General features: G+C 38.3%; 1 protein-coding gene across 1 annotated transcript; it reads left to right on the top strand.

Annotated features, from left to right (window-relative positions):
* The first annotated feature begins 11,878 nt into the window (after positions 1-11,878).
* Positions 11,879-19,721, top strand: LOC138333215 (uncharacterized). Its single transcript, XM_069281429.1, has 2 exons — positions 11,879-12,234; positions 17,791-19,721. Exon 2 carries the CDS (start codon positions 17,809-17,811, stop codon positions 18,886-18,888), a length of 1,080 nt encoding a protein of 359 aa, XP_069137530.1. The 5' UTR covers positions 11,879-12,234; positions 17,791-17,808; the 3' UTR covers positions 18,889-19,721.
* The last annotated feature ends 287 nt before the right edge of the window (positions 19,722-20,008 follow it).

Below are 20,008 nucleotides of genomic sequence, written 5' to 3'. Positions count from 1 at the left end.
TAGGATTTACATTGATAATCCCCCTCAATAATCTATACAATCGTGAGTAATTTTATGATGGTATGATTGGTAATGACTTACATGTTAATGGTGGAACACAGTTAGAACCATTTGTTCGGAACTAAGACTAACTTCATTTTCCGGACCCAAAATCATAGCTTCCACTCTGCAAGAAAAAAAAAAAAAAAAATCCAAAGAATAATTAATCATGTAACAGATGTTGTTAATTGTTAGTAGTGTTGATGCTAAGATGATGCTGATATCACTATCGTATGGCCGGTTATTTTCGCGCGGTGACATTTTCGCGATTTTGCGGGACATTGCTATGATTGCGAAAATTTGATCCGCGAAATATTGATAGATGGTTAAATGATACATACCCTAAAATGCCACTCAATCGCGAAAAAATAAAAAATAAACCACTAACATTCAATTTTCTTGTTTATATATATCAAATAGCGAAAACTTTGACCGACGAAAATAACCGGATATAAAATGTTTATGTTAACATATTGTGTATAGATACCGTACACCCGGTTACTTCAGCTTTGATTATTTCGCGATTTCTCGGAGTCGGTGCATATCTATGAGTGCAAAAATCTGATCCGCGAAATATTGAAAAAGGTGGACTCAAAATTATATACCATGGAAGTCAAAGAAACGAAATGTTTAATTGCATCCCGCGGCACTATGTCTTGTATGGATTGAAGTATGGGTTGCGCATGCACCGAAAGCAAAATAAAGTATTTTGTATTATTATTTTTTTTTGTGTTAATTAGACATATGTATAACCGATTAAACACACATTATTGTTCAAATGATGAGTATCATTTATGATCTGTCGGCGGTTGAGCATCATTAACAATGTGTTGACGTTTAAGATATAATGTTAGTGCTGGAATATGTTATTTATGTCACAGACAAAACCAGGATGCCACAGTCGGATGACCATAGCTTTTAAGAATGCTGAATGTAGACACACATAATAACACATTAATTCACACAAAGAAGAGTATACATTGTCTAAAGGGATACCAAATGTAAAAATACATGCAATATATATTTGTGATATTGATTAAAATAATGCCTACGCACATTTTGCAATTTGAAGAGTTTTCTAAATAATTTTCCTCGCCAACAAATGTAGTTTAGAAAGATATGAATATAATTAATCATATAAAATGTATTGATTTTGCATCTGTAAGAATTCAATATTATGCAGATATTTTTTTATTCTTTGCTATTATGAATAAAATGAGTAATGCACGAAACATGAATCGCCCAGGCTTAGCCTATTTACCGTTAAACAAATTAGCGTCTGTGATTTATGGTAAAGTGATGAGAGCGTTAACTCGGGTCGAGGCAATGTTTACAGCAGTTCCCCGTCACCAGGGACAAACGGGAGAAGAAAGACACCTTCCATACGTCAGATATCCGGTAAGATTAATCTTATTAAATGAGTTATTTCGACACACACACTTCGTTATGAGATATTGCTCAATGATCCAAATTGTAATATACAGCTTCTTTGAGAACGAGGCGAACGATATTGGTGATAATTTATTGCCCCAAGTTTATCTTTTGAGAAATTTAGGTATCTTGTTCCGCCACAAAGGAATTGTGTTTAAACAGTTCCGGATTTAGTGGTTTGATTTGACGGGCCTTCCGTTACAATGGAAACATTTTGCTACAGAAGCTTTTAAGATTTTGCGGTCGACAATATAACGACTTCAGTCAACGATAGCTGACGATAGTATCGGCTGGTATTTTCCGTCAGTTATGAACTGGTGTGTTGTTGCAGGGGTATTTTTCAATAAGGTAACGCTATAATGGGGCTAGTCGAAAGTGCTTGCAGGTAGGGTGTTGGAATTGCTGCCCCTATTTCAGGATAGTAAAATGTGACCATATTTAGGATCTTTTCTTTTCCTCCTAACTTGTTCCTTGACACCACGTTTGGCCTTCAGTTGAGTGCTCGCCCCTTTGAGGAAGGCTCTTAGTTCTGTCCCCTGGCCTAGACACACTATATTCTATAAAAAGGCAGCTTATCCTCCTGCTTCGTGCTCAGTCTAAATGGAACATGGCTGTGTTTGTTTGGTTGATTATTTCAACGTCCTATTAACAGCCAGGGTTATGTAAGATCGTCCTCCCATGTATGCGGTGTGTATCGTGTATGAAGTGCGTGTTTTAGGAGACTGCGGTGTATTCCTGTTGTGTCCTCTTAGTAAAACTCTTGCCCTCTTTAAAGTGCTGTATCACTGAAGCATGCCGCCGAAGACCCCAAGCAACACACCCCACATGGTCACATTATACCGACAACGGGCAAACCAGTCGCCCGACTTTTTTTATGCTGAGCGCAAAGCAGGAGCAAAAACTGCCACTTTTAAAGACTTTGGTGTGCCGGGGGACAGAACACAAAGCCTTCCTCACAGGAGCGAGCGCTCAACCTAAAAAGAAAAGATAAAATCCTGAATTAAGTTGCCTTTTACAATCATGCAATAGGGACAGCAGGTAAATTTCTAACGCTTTGTGGTTTTATATATTGTCAATATAATCTGATCGGATGGGGTATGCTTCAGTGAGGTAGCACTATAATATAACTTCCCTTTTACAATTCGAATATAGCTTAGCTTGAAAAGACATACATGCATGCACACTCCGCAAAAAAATGGAGGTCGTCCTTTTGATGTTTGGACGTTAAACCTAACAAACAGAGCAGACCATACCAAGCCAAACAAAAATAGAATGCCGTTCATTGTGTAAATATCATCTAGTGTAATTGTTTAACTTGTAGGGTTTTGTTATAGTAGATGCATCTTACGGCATCTCTACTCGGAAAATATATAGCTAAATGTTCATTCAATATTGTGTACATGTATTTGGTAAATATATGATTAGATGTAGCTATTCCTAGCGATGTTTTTTCAGAAACTTAGGTTCATTACCGTAGCTATCAATGTATAGTCATGTACGTACGATGTCCATCCTCACTTCGTTTTTCTAGGATAAGATATAAGGATCATTTATATTATATTCATCAGAATTAGTAATGTTGTCTAAAGTAAATATGACATACCTTTTATATAATAGAAGTTTCCATATAATAGTAATTTATTGTTGTACATTATTAGTCAGCGTCTGCTAGTTTGTAGATCGCCATCTTTGTTTTAACTTTCGGAACTCTCTGACTTTATTGTCTAAAGTAAGCGTAAGCATATCGCATGTAAAATCTAGAGAATTGTATATCCGGGTACTTTTATTTGTATCGCGCCTTTTGATTGGTCGATCAATAGTATAAATAGTTGGCACCCGCGAATATTCAAGGAGAGCGATTTTACTCCTCTCACGAGACGGTTGATCTCCACACTCCTCATACCAGCTTACGGATATACTTTTCCACAAGTATTATGAATTCAGCTGAAGAGGTAAAGAACTAATGATATAAAATACTTGGGCGTTTTTGTAAAAGAACATCACCCATAATTTATACTATATTATATAGTATATATATATATATCTATCTATCTATCTCCCGTCTCCAATATTCGCCAATATCCGCCATACTTAGTATTTTTTTATAATAGAGTAATAATGAACATTTATAAATGATAAACCTAGTTATTGGTGCTCTCGTGTAGTTTAATAAGTTTTTAACACAATTTCTTTGATATTATCAGTATTAGGCTAAATTGTCAATAATCGCCAATAATCGCCGATAATCGCCAACATTCGCCAATATCTCCAATAGCTTCCGGCTGGAATATGTTGTTGTGGCGAAGGTGATTTTTGGAGAGAATTTATATACGAAAATGTTGTAAGATATTGATGTGAATGTTGAAGTTTATGAATGTGTTGTACCATTAAATATCATAAATTGTAATTTATTTATGAGTTTGAGTTATTATTGTCTACCAAAGAAAGTAACCAATAAGTGCCAAAAGCCGAGACCAGACGAACTCAATAGACGTTAGCGACTGAATAATAGACAGCGACGTTACAATGGTGGCAGCGGTGGGATAGGTAAATAAATACTTATCCTTTATATACTTGAATTAACTTCAAGTGAAAAGAAAATATATATCTTTATTTATATCTGGTATTGGTGGCGTATTTGGTTTTTGGTACAACAATACATTCATAAACATAAAACATGGACGATTCAAACATCGTCAGTTTTAGAGTGTTAAGTACAACATCAGAATGTGATGAAAACGAAAATGGCTTAGTTGAGCTACATGAGAGAGACCAAGTAACTTTTACAGAAAATAATAGTTCTGGAGACGGGAACGAAATTCGCAATGCTATTGAAAATCACATGAGTATGTTCAATTCTGAAATACAGAAAAGTCTAAGTTCTGTCCAAGAACAAATGCAAAAATACTTTGTAGAGTTTGATAGTAAACTTGATAATTTGCAAAGTCAAATTTCCAATACGCAAGTTAAAGGTGTAAATTCTGAAACTGAACCGGAGACAGTGACTTCTTTTATACGGTCAAATAACATGTTAGGTCAGAGACATTCCAGTAGCACTCCTCACCGCTCCGATATTGATATCACTGAGAGTGGTCAAAGACCCTTGCCAGTGGCTTCCTCTAGTCGGAACGATGATGAGTTTTGTACAAATAACCCCTTCCCGTCAAATGGATTTCCTCAAAGATCTAACTCTAGAAACAATAGTGGTAGAATGAAACCCCATACATATGACGGATTGGATGATTTAGATGAATATCTAACTCAGTTTAACATTGTGTCTGAATTAAATCAGTGAAGTTACGAAACAAAATCGTTATACTTAGCTGGTAGTCTAGTTGGAGGTGCTAGGGCTCTTTTAAATGAAATGGATTATAGACAAAGGCGAGATTACAGAAGTCTTGTCGAAGCACTAAGGCAACAGATATGGTTCAGAGAATAGGGCCGAGATTTTTCGTTCTAATCTCCAAAGTAAAACTAGGGAGAAAAATGAGACGATACCGAGTTAGCTCAGTCTGTAAAATACGCTTACGAGGAAAGCATATCCAAATGCTTCCTCTGATATGATAGAACTCCTGGCTTTGGATTTCTTCATAGACGCGTTAACTGACACAGACATCTAAGATTGCGACTTAGGGAAGTTGGTCCAAAAACAATCAGCGATGCTGAGAGAATAGCTGTTAGACTTGAAGCTCACAGGGTTGCCGACAAAACAAGAGGTAAATACTCTGTAAGAGCTTTGGATGTCAATCCTAAGTCATGTAATCTAGATGAAAAACTAGATAAGCTCAATGAACAACTGTCTTCTTTATCAAAGGAGGTTAAAAACATAAAGAAACAGAAAGGTTCGCAAGGGCATAGGGATAAACATCAGACTCTGCGAAGAATGGTCATACCAGTACAAACAAATCAAAACTGGAATCCGGTAGACAAAGTGCAAACAATGGTAATAGAAACAATGTTAGGTACAACAACCAAACATACAAATAATCAGGGAAACTTCCAACGGTCGGGTTTGAGGACCGAAACTTACCACCAGAATCACCAAGGTCCGAGATCAAATTAAAGTGCAAGTGTTTTCAGATAACAGACGGTGGTTTATTTGTTTTAGCACAAATAGCCGATACCCCAGTATCTATGTTAGTTGACACAGGTTCAAGTGTTACAATATTGAAAAAGAGTATTTTGGAGTCGTGGCCTCTTTCACAGAGACAAAATTAACACCCAGTTAACATGACCCTCGTAACAGCGACTGGGATTCATCAGCTTTTTATGGTAAAATGAACATTGATATTGAAATGGGTGGAAAGTTGTTTAACCAAGATGTTTTATTGGCGGACATCAGCAGTGATGCCATTCTTGGTATTGATTTCTTAAATACCCATCAATGTGACATTATCATGAGCAAGAAGTGGTTTCAATGTGACTGGGGAATAAGGATTACATTGTAACGTTAATGATGAGCCATACCCACATCAATCCAGTTGTAGCATAGCTGAGACGGCGTATGATATCCATTCCTCCTGCAACAGAAATGTAAAAGTGCAAGGGAATAGCTCTAGACCTTCCATCCAAAGATAACTATTGGGATTGTGTGTATCCACATCAACCTTTTACAAACAAAAGAGTGGTCTTTTAGTGGCAAAGTCCTTAAGTCTATCTAAATCGAGGGAAAATAACCGATCAGAGTGGAGAAACCTCAGTTAATGTTCCCCTTTTCCAAGTAAAACCACAATACAGTTAATTTTTTTATATTTATATATATATGGGCAGCCTACTTACGAAAGCAGTTAATCATTCCAATGGTAGAAAATGGTTAAACAGTGTCCCATCGCGATCCGGGCAATGTTCAATACAAGCCTCACTATCCCCGATCACATGACAACGCCCATGTTTGAAAAGACAGCAGCAAATCTGTCTTCAAAAACCAAAAGCTCAAGTTGAAGGAAGTGTTATCTTAAACATACAGCACTATTTCCAAATTCCAGGATGATCTTGGCTGTACTCACCTAGTGGGAATATACAAACGATACAGGGCAAGCTAAAACCAATAAGACAACAGCCTTATCGCATTCCACTTGCAAAGCGCCTTTGTGCAGAATCTGAAATCAAAGACATGGCAAAGAACGGAAATTATAGAACCTTCAAATAGTCCGTGGAGTAGTCCCATTTTCATGGTGAACAAGCCCGATGGCTCATAGAGGTTCTGTTGCGATTTTCGCTAGCTCAATGATTGTACCATTAAAGACAGTCAAACCTTTGCCGAGGATTGATGACACTTTAGATGCGTTATCAGGATCAGCTTGGTTTAGTTCGCTTGATCTTAAGTCAGGGTTTTGGCAAGTAGGAGTAGCAGAAAAAGATCGTCCAAAAACTGCCTTTTCTATTCAAGGCAGCGGGCTTTGGCAATTTAAAGTCATGCCTTTTGGACTTTGCAATGCTCCTGCTACATTTGAGAGATTGATGGAAAGGGTTCTTCATGGGTTAACGTGGAACATTTGTCTAGTTTACTTAGATGACATCATTGTCTTTTCCAAGACATTTGACGAACACATGGATCGTCTAGATCAAGTTTTAACTAGAATAAAAGAGGCAAAATTTGAAGTTGTCTCAAAAGAAATGTTCATTCCTCAAACAAACCGTCTCTCATTTTTAGGTCATACCATAAGTGGAGAAGGTGTTTCCACTGAACCTAAAAAGATTGACGATGTCAACAACTGGCCTACCCCAAGAAATGTTAAAGAAGTAAGAGGTTTCCTGGGACTGTGCTCTTAACTATAGAAAATTTGTGCATGGTTTTTCAAACATAGCAAAGACTCTACATAAATTGACAGAAAAGGTGTGAAAATCTTTGTTTGGACAAAAGAATGCGACGAAGCTTTCAGGCAGCTCAAACAATCTTTGACTAATGCACCAATCCTGTCATATCCTACCTCAAATGATATGTTTATACTTGATACAGACGCAAGTAATGTTGGGATGGGGGCAGTTCTTTTCACAAGTTCAAAATGGTCAAGAGAAAGTAATTTACTTACTACAGTAAGGTGTTTCTCAAAAGCGGAACGAAGATATTGCGTGACCAGACGTGAATTGTTGGCAGTGATCAGTTCTATTAAGAACTTTCATCACTACTTGTATGGGACGTCACTTTCTAGTTCGAAGTGATCATGGAGCCTTAAGATGGCTCACGAACTTCAAGAAGCCTGAAGCACAAATGGCAAGATGGCTTGAAATTCTAGCTACATATGACTATGAAATACAGCACCGAGCTGGCAGAGTCCACTCAAATGCTGATGCAATGTCACGTAGACCATGTGTCAATGACGAATGCACTTACTGCTCAAGAGCAGAATTACGTTACTCTGATAGTAAGGCAGATATAGACCAGTGTTTTCCAAAACGAACAATTGATTCATTGGCCACTGGACAAACGGACTCTCAAGAGGATGAAATTCTTGACGATGCAAGCCATAAACCGGCTTCAGTTAAAGATTCCATTCATAGAAGTGACTACACTTTTGTTACCCAAGTGGATGATGGAAACCAGTTACGCGAAGTCATTGCTTGCGGGAATGAATCAACTGAGAGTGATTCCGTTGACATGAATCAGGAGAGTCTTGAAGACAGTATAAAGAAAGAGAGTAAACGTGTCTTTTCAGTCAACGTCTCTAAATGAAACAAGTGGTATAGGCCTACGGACGAATGCAACTGTCCGCACTTGTAGAGACCTACGTAGCAATAGCAAGAAAGTAACCAAGTGTGAGGAGACGGTAGAAATGGATAGAGCTTATCTCACCAAAATTCAAATTGAAGATCATACTATAGGACTTCTGAGAATTTGGAAGCAGGAGAAGACGATCCCTGTTTGGTCAGAGATCGCTCATCAGTCAGTAGAACTCAAATATTATTGGAATCGTTTGGATTCTTTAATATTGGTAGATGACATATTGTATAGGAAATGGGAAAGTGACAATGGAAAGGAAACTCAACTTCATGTGGTAGCACCTAAATCATTGATTCCAACAATTATGCAAGAGTTGCATGACAGTCCTTCTGGAGGACACCTTGGAATCAAGAAAACACTTCACAAAGTGCGACAACGTTTCTTCTGGTTCTGTTTACGAAGAGATGTAGAAAAGTGGTGTAAGGAATGTGATATTTGTGGATCTCGGAAAGGGCCGAGGAAATATCCAAAAGCTGCTATGTTACAGTACAATGTCGGAGCACCTCTTGAGAGGATTGCTCTTGATATCATGGGTCCATTACCTCGTAGTAATAATGGAAAACAAATATATCTTAGTGATATCAGATTATTTTACGAAATGGCTAACAGCCATACCCGTAAGAAATCAAGAAGCACATACTATAGCAAACAAGGTTGTGGAAAAGTTCATATCGGTGTTTGGTGTCCCATTACAGATCCATTCGGATCAAGGTACAAACTTTGAGTCTTTACTATTTAAGGAAATGTGTCAGATACTTGGTTCAGAAAAGACGCGTACGACTCCCATGCATCCTCAATCTGATGGTTTAGTGGAACGGGCAAATCGAACATTACAAAACATGATTGCATCATTTGTTTCAAGTAGCCAAAAAGATTGGGACAAGCATTTACCTGTTCTTACTATGGCTTACAATTCTGCAATTCACCAGAGTACTGGATATTCACCAAGTGCATTAATGTTTGGCAGAGAGATAAACATGCCAATAGATCTGATACTTGGAAATCCAGACTCGAATCAATTTCATGCAACTGATTTTGGTTACGACTTGCAACAGAAGTTGTCGACAGTTCATGATTTTGCTCGTAAGAACATAGCTAAAGCAAGTGACATACAGAAGAGAAAATACGATCATAAAGCATATCAAAGTTCATACTCCAAAGGTGATTTGGTATGGCTATATGCACCTCAGTGTAAACCACAGAGAAGTCCTAAGTTGTCTCTTCCATGGGTGGGTCCATTCACTGTAACAAAGAAACTAAATGAGGTGATTTATAGAATTCAGTTAAACACCAAGTCAAAACCAAAAGTGGTACATCATGATAGATTGAAACCGTATCAGGGAAGTCGCACTGTCTCTCGGAACAGATCAGCCTCTGAAACAGAAAATAAGAAATAGAAATTAAACAGTTGATAAACATGTGCATGAATCTTGCCAGGTCACGATAAATAACAAATGTTATTATTTCTTGCAGTACACCTGTGCAATTTGCATGAACATCAAGTTTGAAAAGATGTGCCGAGCTGTCCGCCACGTACAGGAGAAGCATTCGAACTTTTCCTATCAGTGTTTAAAGTGCCTGTCGTTATTCAGCCGAAGAAATTACAAACATGGTTGCAAGGACGTATCCAGATTGGATCTTGAAATGATTAGCCCAAGCGGAGAGCGCGGTGAAGCGGCTTTACGTCTCTTTCGTTTGTGGAAGGCCAAAGACCAAGCCAAACTAATCTTGAGCACCGGAGGAGCGCCGACCAAATGCGACTCTGAGTTATCACTTGATGAGTTTCGGGTCCCGGAGACTTTATTACCTTTACCTGCTACGCCACAGAAGTCTACAAAAACACCATCGGATGACCTAAGCGATATATCAGAAGTGGAATTGGAGGACTGTCCTGAAAACACAACATCTAAAGAGAAATCTCCGTCCAAGAAGAAGAAAGTCAACAGAAGGAGGAAAGTGTAACAAATCGAAGTCTGTGTGCTCCAGTAGTTCATCTTCCTCATCATCCTCATCTTCCTCATCTTCCTCCAGCTCCAGTGAGGATGAGCCTTAGCCTGAGCCTGAAACTGAGGTTACAAGGGCCACAAAGAGAAAAGTCTCATTTCGGGATGAGGATGTAGTGGAATCCGTCCCCTGTAAGTCTTTGAGTGATCCTTCTGAAAAGGAAAGAGTATCGGAAGTGCAGCTCCTACTGAAGACACTGCAAGAGGGAAGAGTGATACTTAATGTTGGCGGACGACTCTTTGAGACCAGCAAAATGACCCTGAGAGCGGACACTAACTCCATATTTGCAGAGTTGTTCGCAGAAGGTAGCATCTTTGAACCCTACAGCAAGGACACATATTTTATAGATAGGGATCCATCCCACTTCCGATTCATCCTCAACTATCTTCGTAACGGTGTTGTGTTTGCGACCTGAGGACACTGCCATCAGATTCTAGATATCTTTATGAACTGTACTACGAGGCCCCGGTATTACAAGTTAGAGGGACTACAAACGGCCATCACTATGAAACTGAGCCAACCCAACCTAATTGGACCAGGATTCCAAAAGGAAGCCCAGTTTTTGTCTTAAAGCGAGTTGAACCTTAGGATAGACGTGAAAAAAGTGGAAGTGCGCGAGTTGAGACATTCCAGAATAATTTAACGCGGGAGTAAACGCAAGATGAAGATGACATTTCATTACAAAACTATACATGTATTTTCATATTTGAAAATATAATAATTCTTTTTGGAGACCAAAATTTTAATGAGAGGGGGGCAATGTAATGCCGTTCATTGTGTAAATATCATCTAGTGTAATTGTTTAACTTGTAGGGTTTTGTTATAGTAGATGCATCTTACGGCATCTCTACTCGGAAAATATATAGCTAAATGTTCATTCAATATTGTGTACATGTATTTGGTAAATATATGATTAGATGTAGCTATTCCTAGCGATGTTTTTTCAGAAACTTAGGTTCATTACCGTAGCTATCAATGTATAGTTGTGTACGTACGATGTCCATCCTCACTTCGTTTTTCTAGGATAAGATATAAGGATCATTTATATTATATTCATCAGAATTAGTAATGTTGTCTAAAGTAAATATGACATACCTTTTATAAATAGAAGTTTCCATATAATAGTAATTTATTGTTGTACATTATTAGTCAGCGTCTGCTAGTTTGTAGATCGCCATCTTTGTTTTAACTTTCGGAACTCTCTGACTTTATTGTCTAAAGTAAGCGTAAGCATATCGCATGTAAAATCTAGAGAATTGTATATCCGGGTACTTTTATTTGTATCGCGCCTTTTGATTGGTCGATCAATAGTATAAATAGTTGGCACCCGCGAATATTCAAGGAGAGCGATTTTACTCCTCTCACGAGACGGTTGATCTCCACACTCCTCATACCAGCTTACGGATATACTTTTCCACAAGTATTATGAATTCAGCTGAAGAGGTAAAGAACTAATGATATAAATACTTGGGCGTTTTTGTAAAAGAACATCACCCATAATTTATACTATATTATATAGTATATATATATATATCTATCTATCTATCTCCCGTCTCCAATATTCGCCAATATCCGCCATACTTAGTATTTTTTTTATAATAGAGTAATAATGAACATTTATAAATGATAAACCTAGTTATTGGTGCTCTCGTGTAGTTTTAAATAAGTTTTAACACAATTTCTTTGATATTATCAGTATTAGGCTAAATTGTCAATAATCGCCAATAATCGCCGATAATCGCCAACATTCGCCAATATCTCCAATAGCTTCCGGCTGGAATATGTTGTTGTGGCGAAGGTGATTTTTGGAGAGAATTTATATACGAAAATGTTGTAAGATATTGATGTGAATGTTAAAGTTTATGAATGTGTTGTACCATTAAATATCATAAATTGTAATTTATTTATGAGTTTGAGTTATTATTGTCTACCAAAGAAAGTAACCAATAAGTGCCAAAAGCCGAGACCAGACGAACTCAATAGACGTTAGCGACTGAATAATAGACAGCGACGTTACAATGGTGGCAGCGGTGGGATAGGTAAATAAATACTTATCCTTTATATACTTGAATTAACTTCAAGTGAAAAGAAAATATATATCTTTATTTATATCTGGTATTGGTGGCGTATTTGGTTTTTTGGTACAACAATACATTCATAAACATAAAACATGGACGATTCAAACATCGTCAGTTTTAGAGTGTTAAGTACAACATCAGAATGTGATGAAAACGAAAACGGCTTAGTTGAGCTACATGAGAGAGACCAAGTAACTTTTACAGAAAATAATAGTTCTGGAGACGGGAACGAAATTCGCAATGCTATTGAAAATCACATGAGTATGTTCAATTCTGAAATACAGAAAAGTCTAAGTTCTGTCCAAGAACAAATGCAAAAATACTTTGTAGAGTTTGATAGTAAACTTGATAATTTGCAAAGTCAAATTTCCAATACGCAAGTTAAAGGTGTAAATTCTGAAACTGAACCGGAGACAGTGACTTCTTTTATACGGTCAAATAACATGTTAGGTCAGAGACATTCCAGTAGCACTCCTCACCGCTCCGATATTGATATCACTGAGAGTGGTCAAAGACCCTTGCCAGTGGCTTCCTCTAGTCGGAACGATGATGAGTTTTGTACAAATAACCCCTTCCCGTCGAATGGATTTCCTCAAAGATCTAACTCTAGAAACAATAGTGGTAGAATGAAACCCCATACATATGACGGATTGGATGATTTAGATGAATATCTAACTCAGTTTAACATTGTGTCTGAAATAAATCAGTGGAGTTACGAAACAAAATCGTTATACTTAGCTGGTAGTCTAGTTGGAGGTGCTAGGGCTCTTTTGAATGAAATGGATTATAGACAAAGGCGAGATTACAGAAGTCTTGTCGAAGCACTAAGCAACAGATATGGTTCAGAGAATAGGGCCGAGATTTTTCGTTCTAATCTCCAAAGTAAAACTAGGGAGAAAAATGAGACGATACCCGAGTTAGCTCAGTCTGTAAAAACGCTTACGAGGAAAGCATATCCAAATGCTTCCTCTGATATGATAGAACTCCTGGCTTTGGATTTCTTCATAGACGCGTTAACTGACACAGACATAAGATTGCGACTTAGGGAAGTTGGTCCAAAAACAATCGGCGATGCTGAGAGAATAGCTGTTAGACTTGAAGCTCACAGGGTTGCCGACAAAACAAGAGGTAAACACTCTGTAAGAGCTTTTGGATGTCAATCCTAAGTCATGTAATCTAGATGAAAAAACTAGATAAGCTCAATGAACAACTGTCTTCTTTATCAAAGGAGGTTAAAAAAATAAAGAAACAGAAAGGTTCGCAAGGGCATAGGGATAAAAATACAGACTCTGCGAAGAATGGTCATACCAGTACAAACAAATCAAACTGGAATCCCGGTAGACAAAGTGCAAACAATGGAAATAGAAACAATGTTAGGTACAACAACCAACATACAAATAATCAGGGAAACTTCCAACGGTCGGGTTTGAGGACCGAAACTCACCAGAATCACCAAGGTCCGAGATCAAATTAAGTGCAAGTGTTTCAGATACAGACGGTGGTTTATTTGTTTTAGCACAAATAGCCGATACCCCAGTATCTATGTTAGTTGACACAGGTTCAAGTGTTACAATATTGAAAAAGAGTATTTTGGAGTCGTGGCCTCTTTCACAGAGACCAAAAATAACACCAGTTAACATGACCCTAGTAACAGCGACTGGGGATTCATCAGCTTTTTATGGTAAAATGAACATTGATATTGAAATGGGTGGAAAGTTGTTTAACCAAGATGTTTTATTGGCGGACATCAGCAGTGATGCCATTCTTGGTATTGATTTCTTAAATACCCATCAATGTGACATTATCATGAGCAAGAAGTGTATCAATGTGAATGGGAAAAGGATACATTGTTTTGTTAAAGATGAGACAGTCTCTTCATCCTGTTGTAGAATAGCTGTAACGGAGAATGTTATAATTCCTCCTGAAACAGAAGTTATAGTGCCAGGGAAAGCTATAGACTTAATCCAAGATACTATTGGATTGTGTGAACCACATCAACCTTTTATAGAAAAGAGTGGTCTTTTAGTGGCTAAGTCCTTAGTCGATCTAAATCGAGGGAAAATACCAATCAGAGTGGCTAACCTCAGTAAAGTTCCCTTTACAATGTATAAAAATACAGTTGCTGCTACTTACGAAGCAGTTAAAATTCCAATGGTAGAAAATGTTAACAGTGTCAAATCGAGTAAGGGATGTTCCAATCAAAAAGATATCCCCGATCACCTGAAAGACATGTTTGAAAAGACAGCAGCAAATCTGTCTTCAAAACAAAAGCTCAAGTTGAAGGAAGTGTTTCTGAAACATACAGCACTATTTCCAAGTTCCCAGGATGATCTTGGCTGTACTCACCTAGTGGAACATACAATCGATACAGGGCAAGCGAAACCAATAAGACAACAGCCTTATCGCATTCCACTTGCAAAGCGTCTTTGTGCAGAATCTGAAATCAAAGACATGGCAAAGAACGGAATTATAGAACCTTCAAATAGTCCGTGGAGTAGTCCCATTATCATGGTGAACAAGCCTGATGGCTCAGTGAGGTTCTGTTGCGATTTTCGCAACTCAATGATTGTACCATTAAAGACAGTCAACCTTTGCCGAGGATTGATGACACTTTAGATGCGTTATCAGGATCAGCTTGGTTTAGTACGCTTGATCTTAAGTCAGGGTTTTGGCAAGTAGGAGTAGCAGAAAAAGATCGTCCAAAAACTGCCTTTTCTATTCAAGGCAGCGGGCTTTGGCAATTTAAAGTCATGCCTTTTGGACTTTGCAATGCTCCTGCTACATTTGAGAGATTGATGGAAAGGGTTCTTCATGGGTTAACGTGGAACATTTGTCTAGTTTACTTAGATGACATCATTGTCTTTTCCAAGACATTTGACGAACACATGGATCGTCTAGATCAAGTTTTAACTAGAATAAAAGAGGCAAATTTGAAGTTGTCTCAAAAGAAATGTTCATTCCTCAAACAAACCGTCTCATTTTTAGGTCATACCATAAGTGGAGAAGGTGTTTCCACTGAACCTAAAAAGATTGACGATGTCAACAACTGGCCTACCCCAAGAAATGTTAAAGAAGTAAGAGGTTTCCTGGGACTGTGCTCTTACTATAGAAAATTTGTGCATGGTTTTTCAAACATAGCAAAGCCTCTGCATAAATTGACAGAAAAGGGTGAAATCTTTGTTTGGACAAAAGAATGCGACGAAGCTTTCAGGCAGCTCAAACAATCTTTGACTAGTGCACCAATCCTGTCATATCCTACCTCAAATGATATGTTTATACTTGATACAGACGCAAGTAATGTTGGGATGGGGGCAGTACTTTCACAAGTTCAAAATGGTCAAGAGAAAGTAATTTCTTACTACAGTAAGTGTTTCTCAAAAGCGGAACGAAGATATTGCGTGACCAGACGTGAATTGTTGGCAGTGATCAGTTCTATTAAGAACTTTCATCACTACTTGTATGGACGTCACTTTCTAGTTCGAAGTGATCATGGAGCCTTAAGATGGCTCACGAACTTCAAGAAGCCTGAAGCACAAATGGCAAGATGGCTTGAAATTCTAGCTACATATGACTATGAAATACAGCACCGAGCTGGCAGAGTCCACTCAAATGCTGATGCAATGTCACGTAGACCATGTGTCAATGACGAATGCACTTACTGCTCAAGAGCAGAATTACGTTACTCTGATAGTAAGGCAGATATAGACCAGTGTTTTCCAAAACGAACAATTGATTCATTGGCCACTGGACAAACGGACTCTCAAGAGGATGAAATTCTTGACGATGCAAGCCATAAACCGGCTTCAGTTAAAGATTCCATTCATAGAAGTGACTACACTTTTGTTACCCAAGTGGATGATGGAAACCAGTTACGCGAAGTCATTGCTTGTGGGAATGAATCAACTGAGAGTGATTCCGTTGATATGAATCAGGAGAGTCTTGAAGACAGTATAAAGAAAGAGAGTAAACGTGTCTTTTCAGTCAACGTCTCTAATGAAACAAGTGGTATAGGCCTACGGACGAATGCAACTGTCCGCACTTGTAGAGACCTACGTAGCAATAGCAAGAAAGTAACCAAGTGTGAGGAGACAGTAGAAATGGATAGAGCTTATCTCACCAAAATTCAAATTGAAGATCCTACTATAGGACTTCTGAGAATTTGGAAGCAGGAGAAGACGATCCCTGTTTGGTCAGAGATCGCTCATCAGTCAGTAGAACTCAAATATTATTGGAATCGTTTGGATTCTTTAATATTGGTAGATGACATATTGTATAGGAAATGGGAAAGTGACAATGGAAAGGAAACTCAACTTCATGTGGTAGCACCTAAATCATTGATTCCAATAATTATGCAAGAGTTGCATGACAGTCCTTCGGGAGGACACCTTGGAATCAAGAAAACACTTCACAAAGTGCGACAACGTTTCTTCTGGTTCTGTTTACGAAGAGATGTAGAAAAGTGGTGTAAGGAATGTGATATTTGTGGATCTCGGAAAGGGCCGAGGAAATATCCAAAAGCTGCTATGTTACAGTACAATGTCGGAGCACCTCTTGAGAGGATTGCTCTTGATATCATGGGTCCATTACCTCGTAGTAATAATGGAAACAAATATATCTTAGTGATATCAGATTATTTTACAAAATGGCTAACAGCCATACCCGTAAGAAATCAAGAAGCACATACTATAGCAAACAAGGTTGTGGAAAAGTTCATATCGGTGTTTGGTGTCCCATTACAGATCCATTCGGATCAAGGTACAAACTTTGAGTCTTTACTATTTAAGGAAATGTGTCAGATACTTGGTTCAGAAAAGACGCGTACGACTCCCATGCATCCTCAATCTGATGGTTTAGTGGAACGGGCAAATCGAACATTACAAAACATGATTGCATCATTTGTTTCAAGTAGCCAAAAAGATTGGGACAAGCATTTACCTGTTCTTACTATGGCTTACAATTCTGCAATTCACCAGAGTACTGGATATTCACCAAGTGCATTAATGTTTGGCAGAGAGATAAACATGCCAATAGATCTGATACTTGGAAATCCAGACTCGAATCAATTTCATGCAACTGATTTTGGTTACGACTTGCAACAGAAGTTGTCGACAGTTCATGATTTTGCTCGTAAGAACATAGCTAAAGCAAGTGACATACAGAAGAGAAAATACGATCATAAAGCATATCAAAGTTCATACTCCAAAGGTGATTTGGTATGGCTATATGCACCTCAGTGTAAACCACAGAGAAGTCCTAAGTTGTCTCTTCCATGGGTGGGTCCATTCACTGTAACAAAGAAACTAAATGAGGTGATTTATAGAATTCAGTTAAACACCAAGTCAAAACCAAAAGTGGTACATCATGATAGATTGAAACCGTATCAGGGAAGTCGCACTGTCTCTCGGAACAGATCAGCCTCTGAAACAGAAAATAAGAAATAGAAATTAAACAGTTGATAAACATGTGCATGAATCTTGCCAGGTCACGATAAATAACAAATGTTATTATTTCTTGCAGTACACCTGTGCAATTTGCATGAACATCAAGTTTGAAAAGATGTGCCGAGCTGTCCGCCACGTACAGGAGAAGCATTCGAACTTTTCCTATCAGTGTTTAAAGTGCCTGTCGTTATTCAGCCGAAGAAATTACAAACATGGTTGCAAGGACGTATCCAGATTGGATCTTGAAATGATTAGCCCAAGCGGAGAGCGCGGTGAAGCGGCTTTACGTCTCTTTCGTTTGTGGAAGGCCAAAGACCAAGCCAAACTAATCTTGAGCACCGGAGGAGCGCCGACCAAATGCGACTCTGAGTTATCACTTGATGAGTTTCGGGTCCCGGAGACTTTATTACCTTTACCTGCTACGCCACAGAAGTCTACAAAAACACCATCGGATGACCTAAGCGATATATCAGAAGTGGAATTGGAGGACTGTCCTGAAAACACAACATCTAAAGAGAAATCTCCGTCCAAGAAGAAGAAAGTCAACAGAAGGAGGAAAGTGTACAAATCGAAGTCTGTGTGCTCCAGTAGTTCATCTTCCTCATCATCCTCATCTTCCTCATCTTCCTCCAGCTCCAGTGAGGATGAGCCTCAGCCTGAGCCTGAAACTGAGGTTACAAGGGCCACAAAGAGAAAAGTCTCATTTCGGGATGAGGATGTAGTGGAATCCGTCCCCTGTAAGTCTTTGAGTGATCCTTCTGAAAAGGAAAGAGTATCGGAAGTGCAGCTCCTACTGAAGACACTGCAAGAGGGAAGAGTGATACTTAATGTTGGCGGACGACTCTTTGAGACCAGCAAAATGACCCTGAGAGCGGACACTAACTCCATATTTGCAGAGTTGTTCGCAGAAGGTAGCATCTTTGAACCCTACAGCAAGGACACATATTTTATAGATAGGGATCCATCCCACTTCCGATTCATCCTCAACTATCTTCGTAACGGTGTTGTTTGCGACCTGAGGACACTGCCATCAGATTCTAGATATCTTTATGAACTGTACTACGAGGCCCGGTATTACAAGTTAGAGGGACTACAAACGGCCATCACTATGAAACTGAGCCAACCCAACCTAATTGGACCAGGATTCCAAAAGGAAGCCCAGTTTTTGTCTTAGGGGAAGTGCGCGAGTTGAGACATTCCAGAATATTTTTTTTACGCGAGTGAACATTAGAAGTGCGCGAGTTGAGACATTCCAAAATAATTTTTACGCGAGTGAACCTTAGGATAGACGTGAAAAATCGAAGTGCGCGAGTTGAGACATTCCAGAATAATTTAACGCGGGAGTAAACGCAAGATGAAGATGACATTTCATTACAAAACTATATATGTATTTCATATTTTGAAAATATAATAATTCTTTTGGAGACCAAAATTTTATGAAGAGGGGGGCAATGTAATGCCGTTCATTGTGTAAATATCATCTAGTGTAATTGTTTAACTTGTAGGGTTTTGTTATAGTAGATGCATCTTACGGCATCTCTACTCGGAAAATATATAGCTAAATGTTCATTCAATATTGTGTACATGTATTTGGTAAATATATGATTAGATGTAGCTATTCCTAGCGATGTTTTTTCAGAAACTTAGGTTCATTACCGTAGCTATCAATGTATAGTTGTGTACGTACGATGTCCATCCTCACTTCGTTTTTCTAGGATAAGATATAAGGATCATTTATATTATATTCATCAGAATTAGTAATGTTGTCTAAAGTAAATATGACATACCTTTTATAAATAGAAGTTTCCATATAATAGTAATTTATTGTTGTACATTATTAGTCAGCGTCTGCTAGTTTGTAGATCGCCATCTTTGTTTTAACTTTCGGAACTCTCTGACTTTATTGTCTAAAGTAAGCGTAAGCATATCGCATGTAAAATCTAGAGAATTGTATATCCGGGTACTTTTATTTGTATCGCGCCTTTTGATTGGTCGATCAATAGTATAAATAGTAGACTGGTTCCCGCCTCAGTTACCTCCCTTGCGTACGCTTCACTGAGGACCGGTAGCGGGTAGCCATCTTGAGTGGGAATTCCAACTCCAGAGTAGTGCGCATCATTTCTGAGCATGATATGTCATCATGGAGACGGCTACTTTCGTTAAGAGAAAATAACGTCATTAACGTCGTTCCTATGAACACTCTAAACTCTGTTAGCACGAAATGATTTCAAAACTTAAGATCTTATTTAATTTTGTTTATATATCGTTCAAATAAATTATTTATTCTTTACGTT

Source organism: Argopecten irradians, chromosome 10, assembly GCF_041381155.1.
Source record: "Argopecten irradians isolate NY chromosome 10, Ai_NY, whole genome shotgun sequence".
NCBI classification, from domain to species: Eukaryota; Metazoa; Mollusca; class Bivalvia; order Pectinida; family Pectinidae; genus Argopecten; species Argopecten irradians.
The sequence above is the reverse complement of the archived record's forward strand: the minus strand, read 5'-3'. Positions and strand labels throughout refer to the sequence as shown.

Coding starts and splice junctions, on each gene's coding strand:
- LOC138333215 (XM_069281429.1), top strand. CDS start 17,809: ATGAACATCAAGTTTGAAAAGATGTGCCGAGCTGTCCGCCACGTACAG.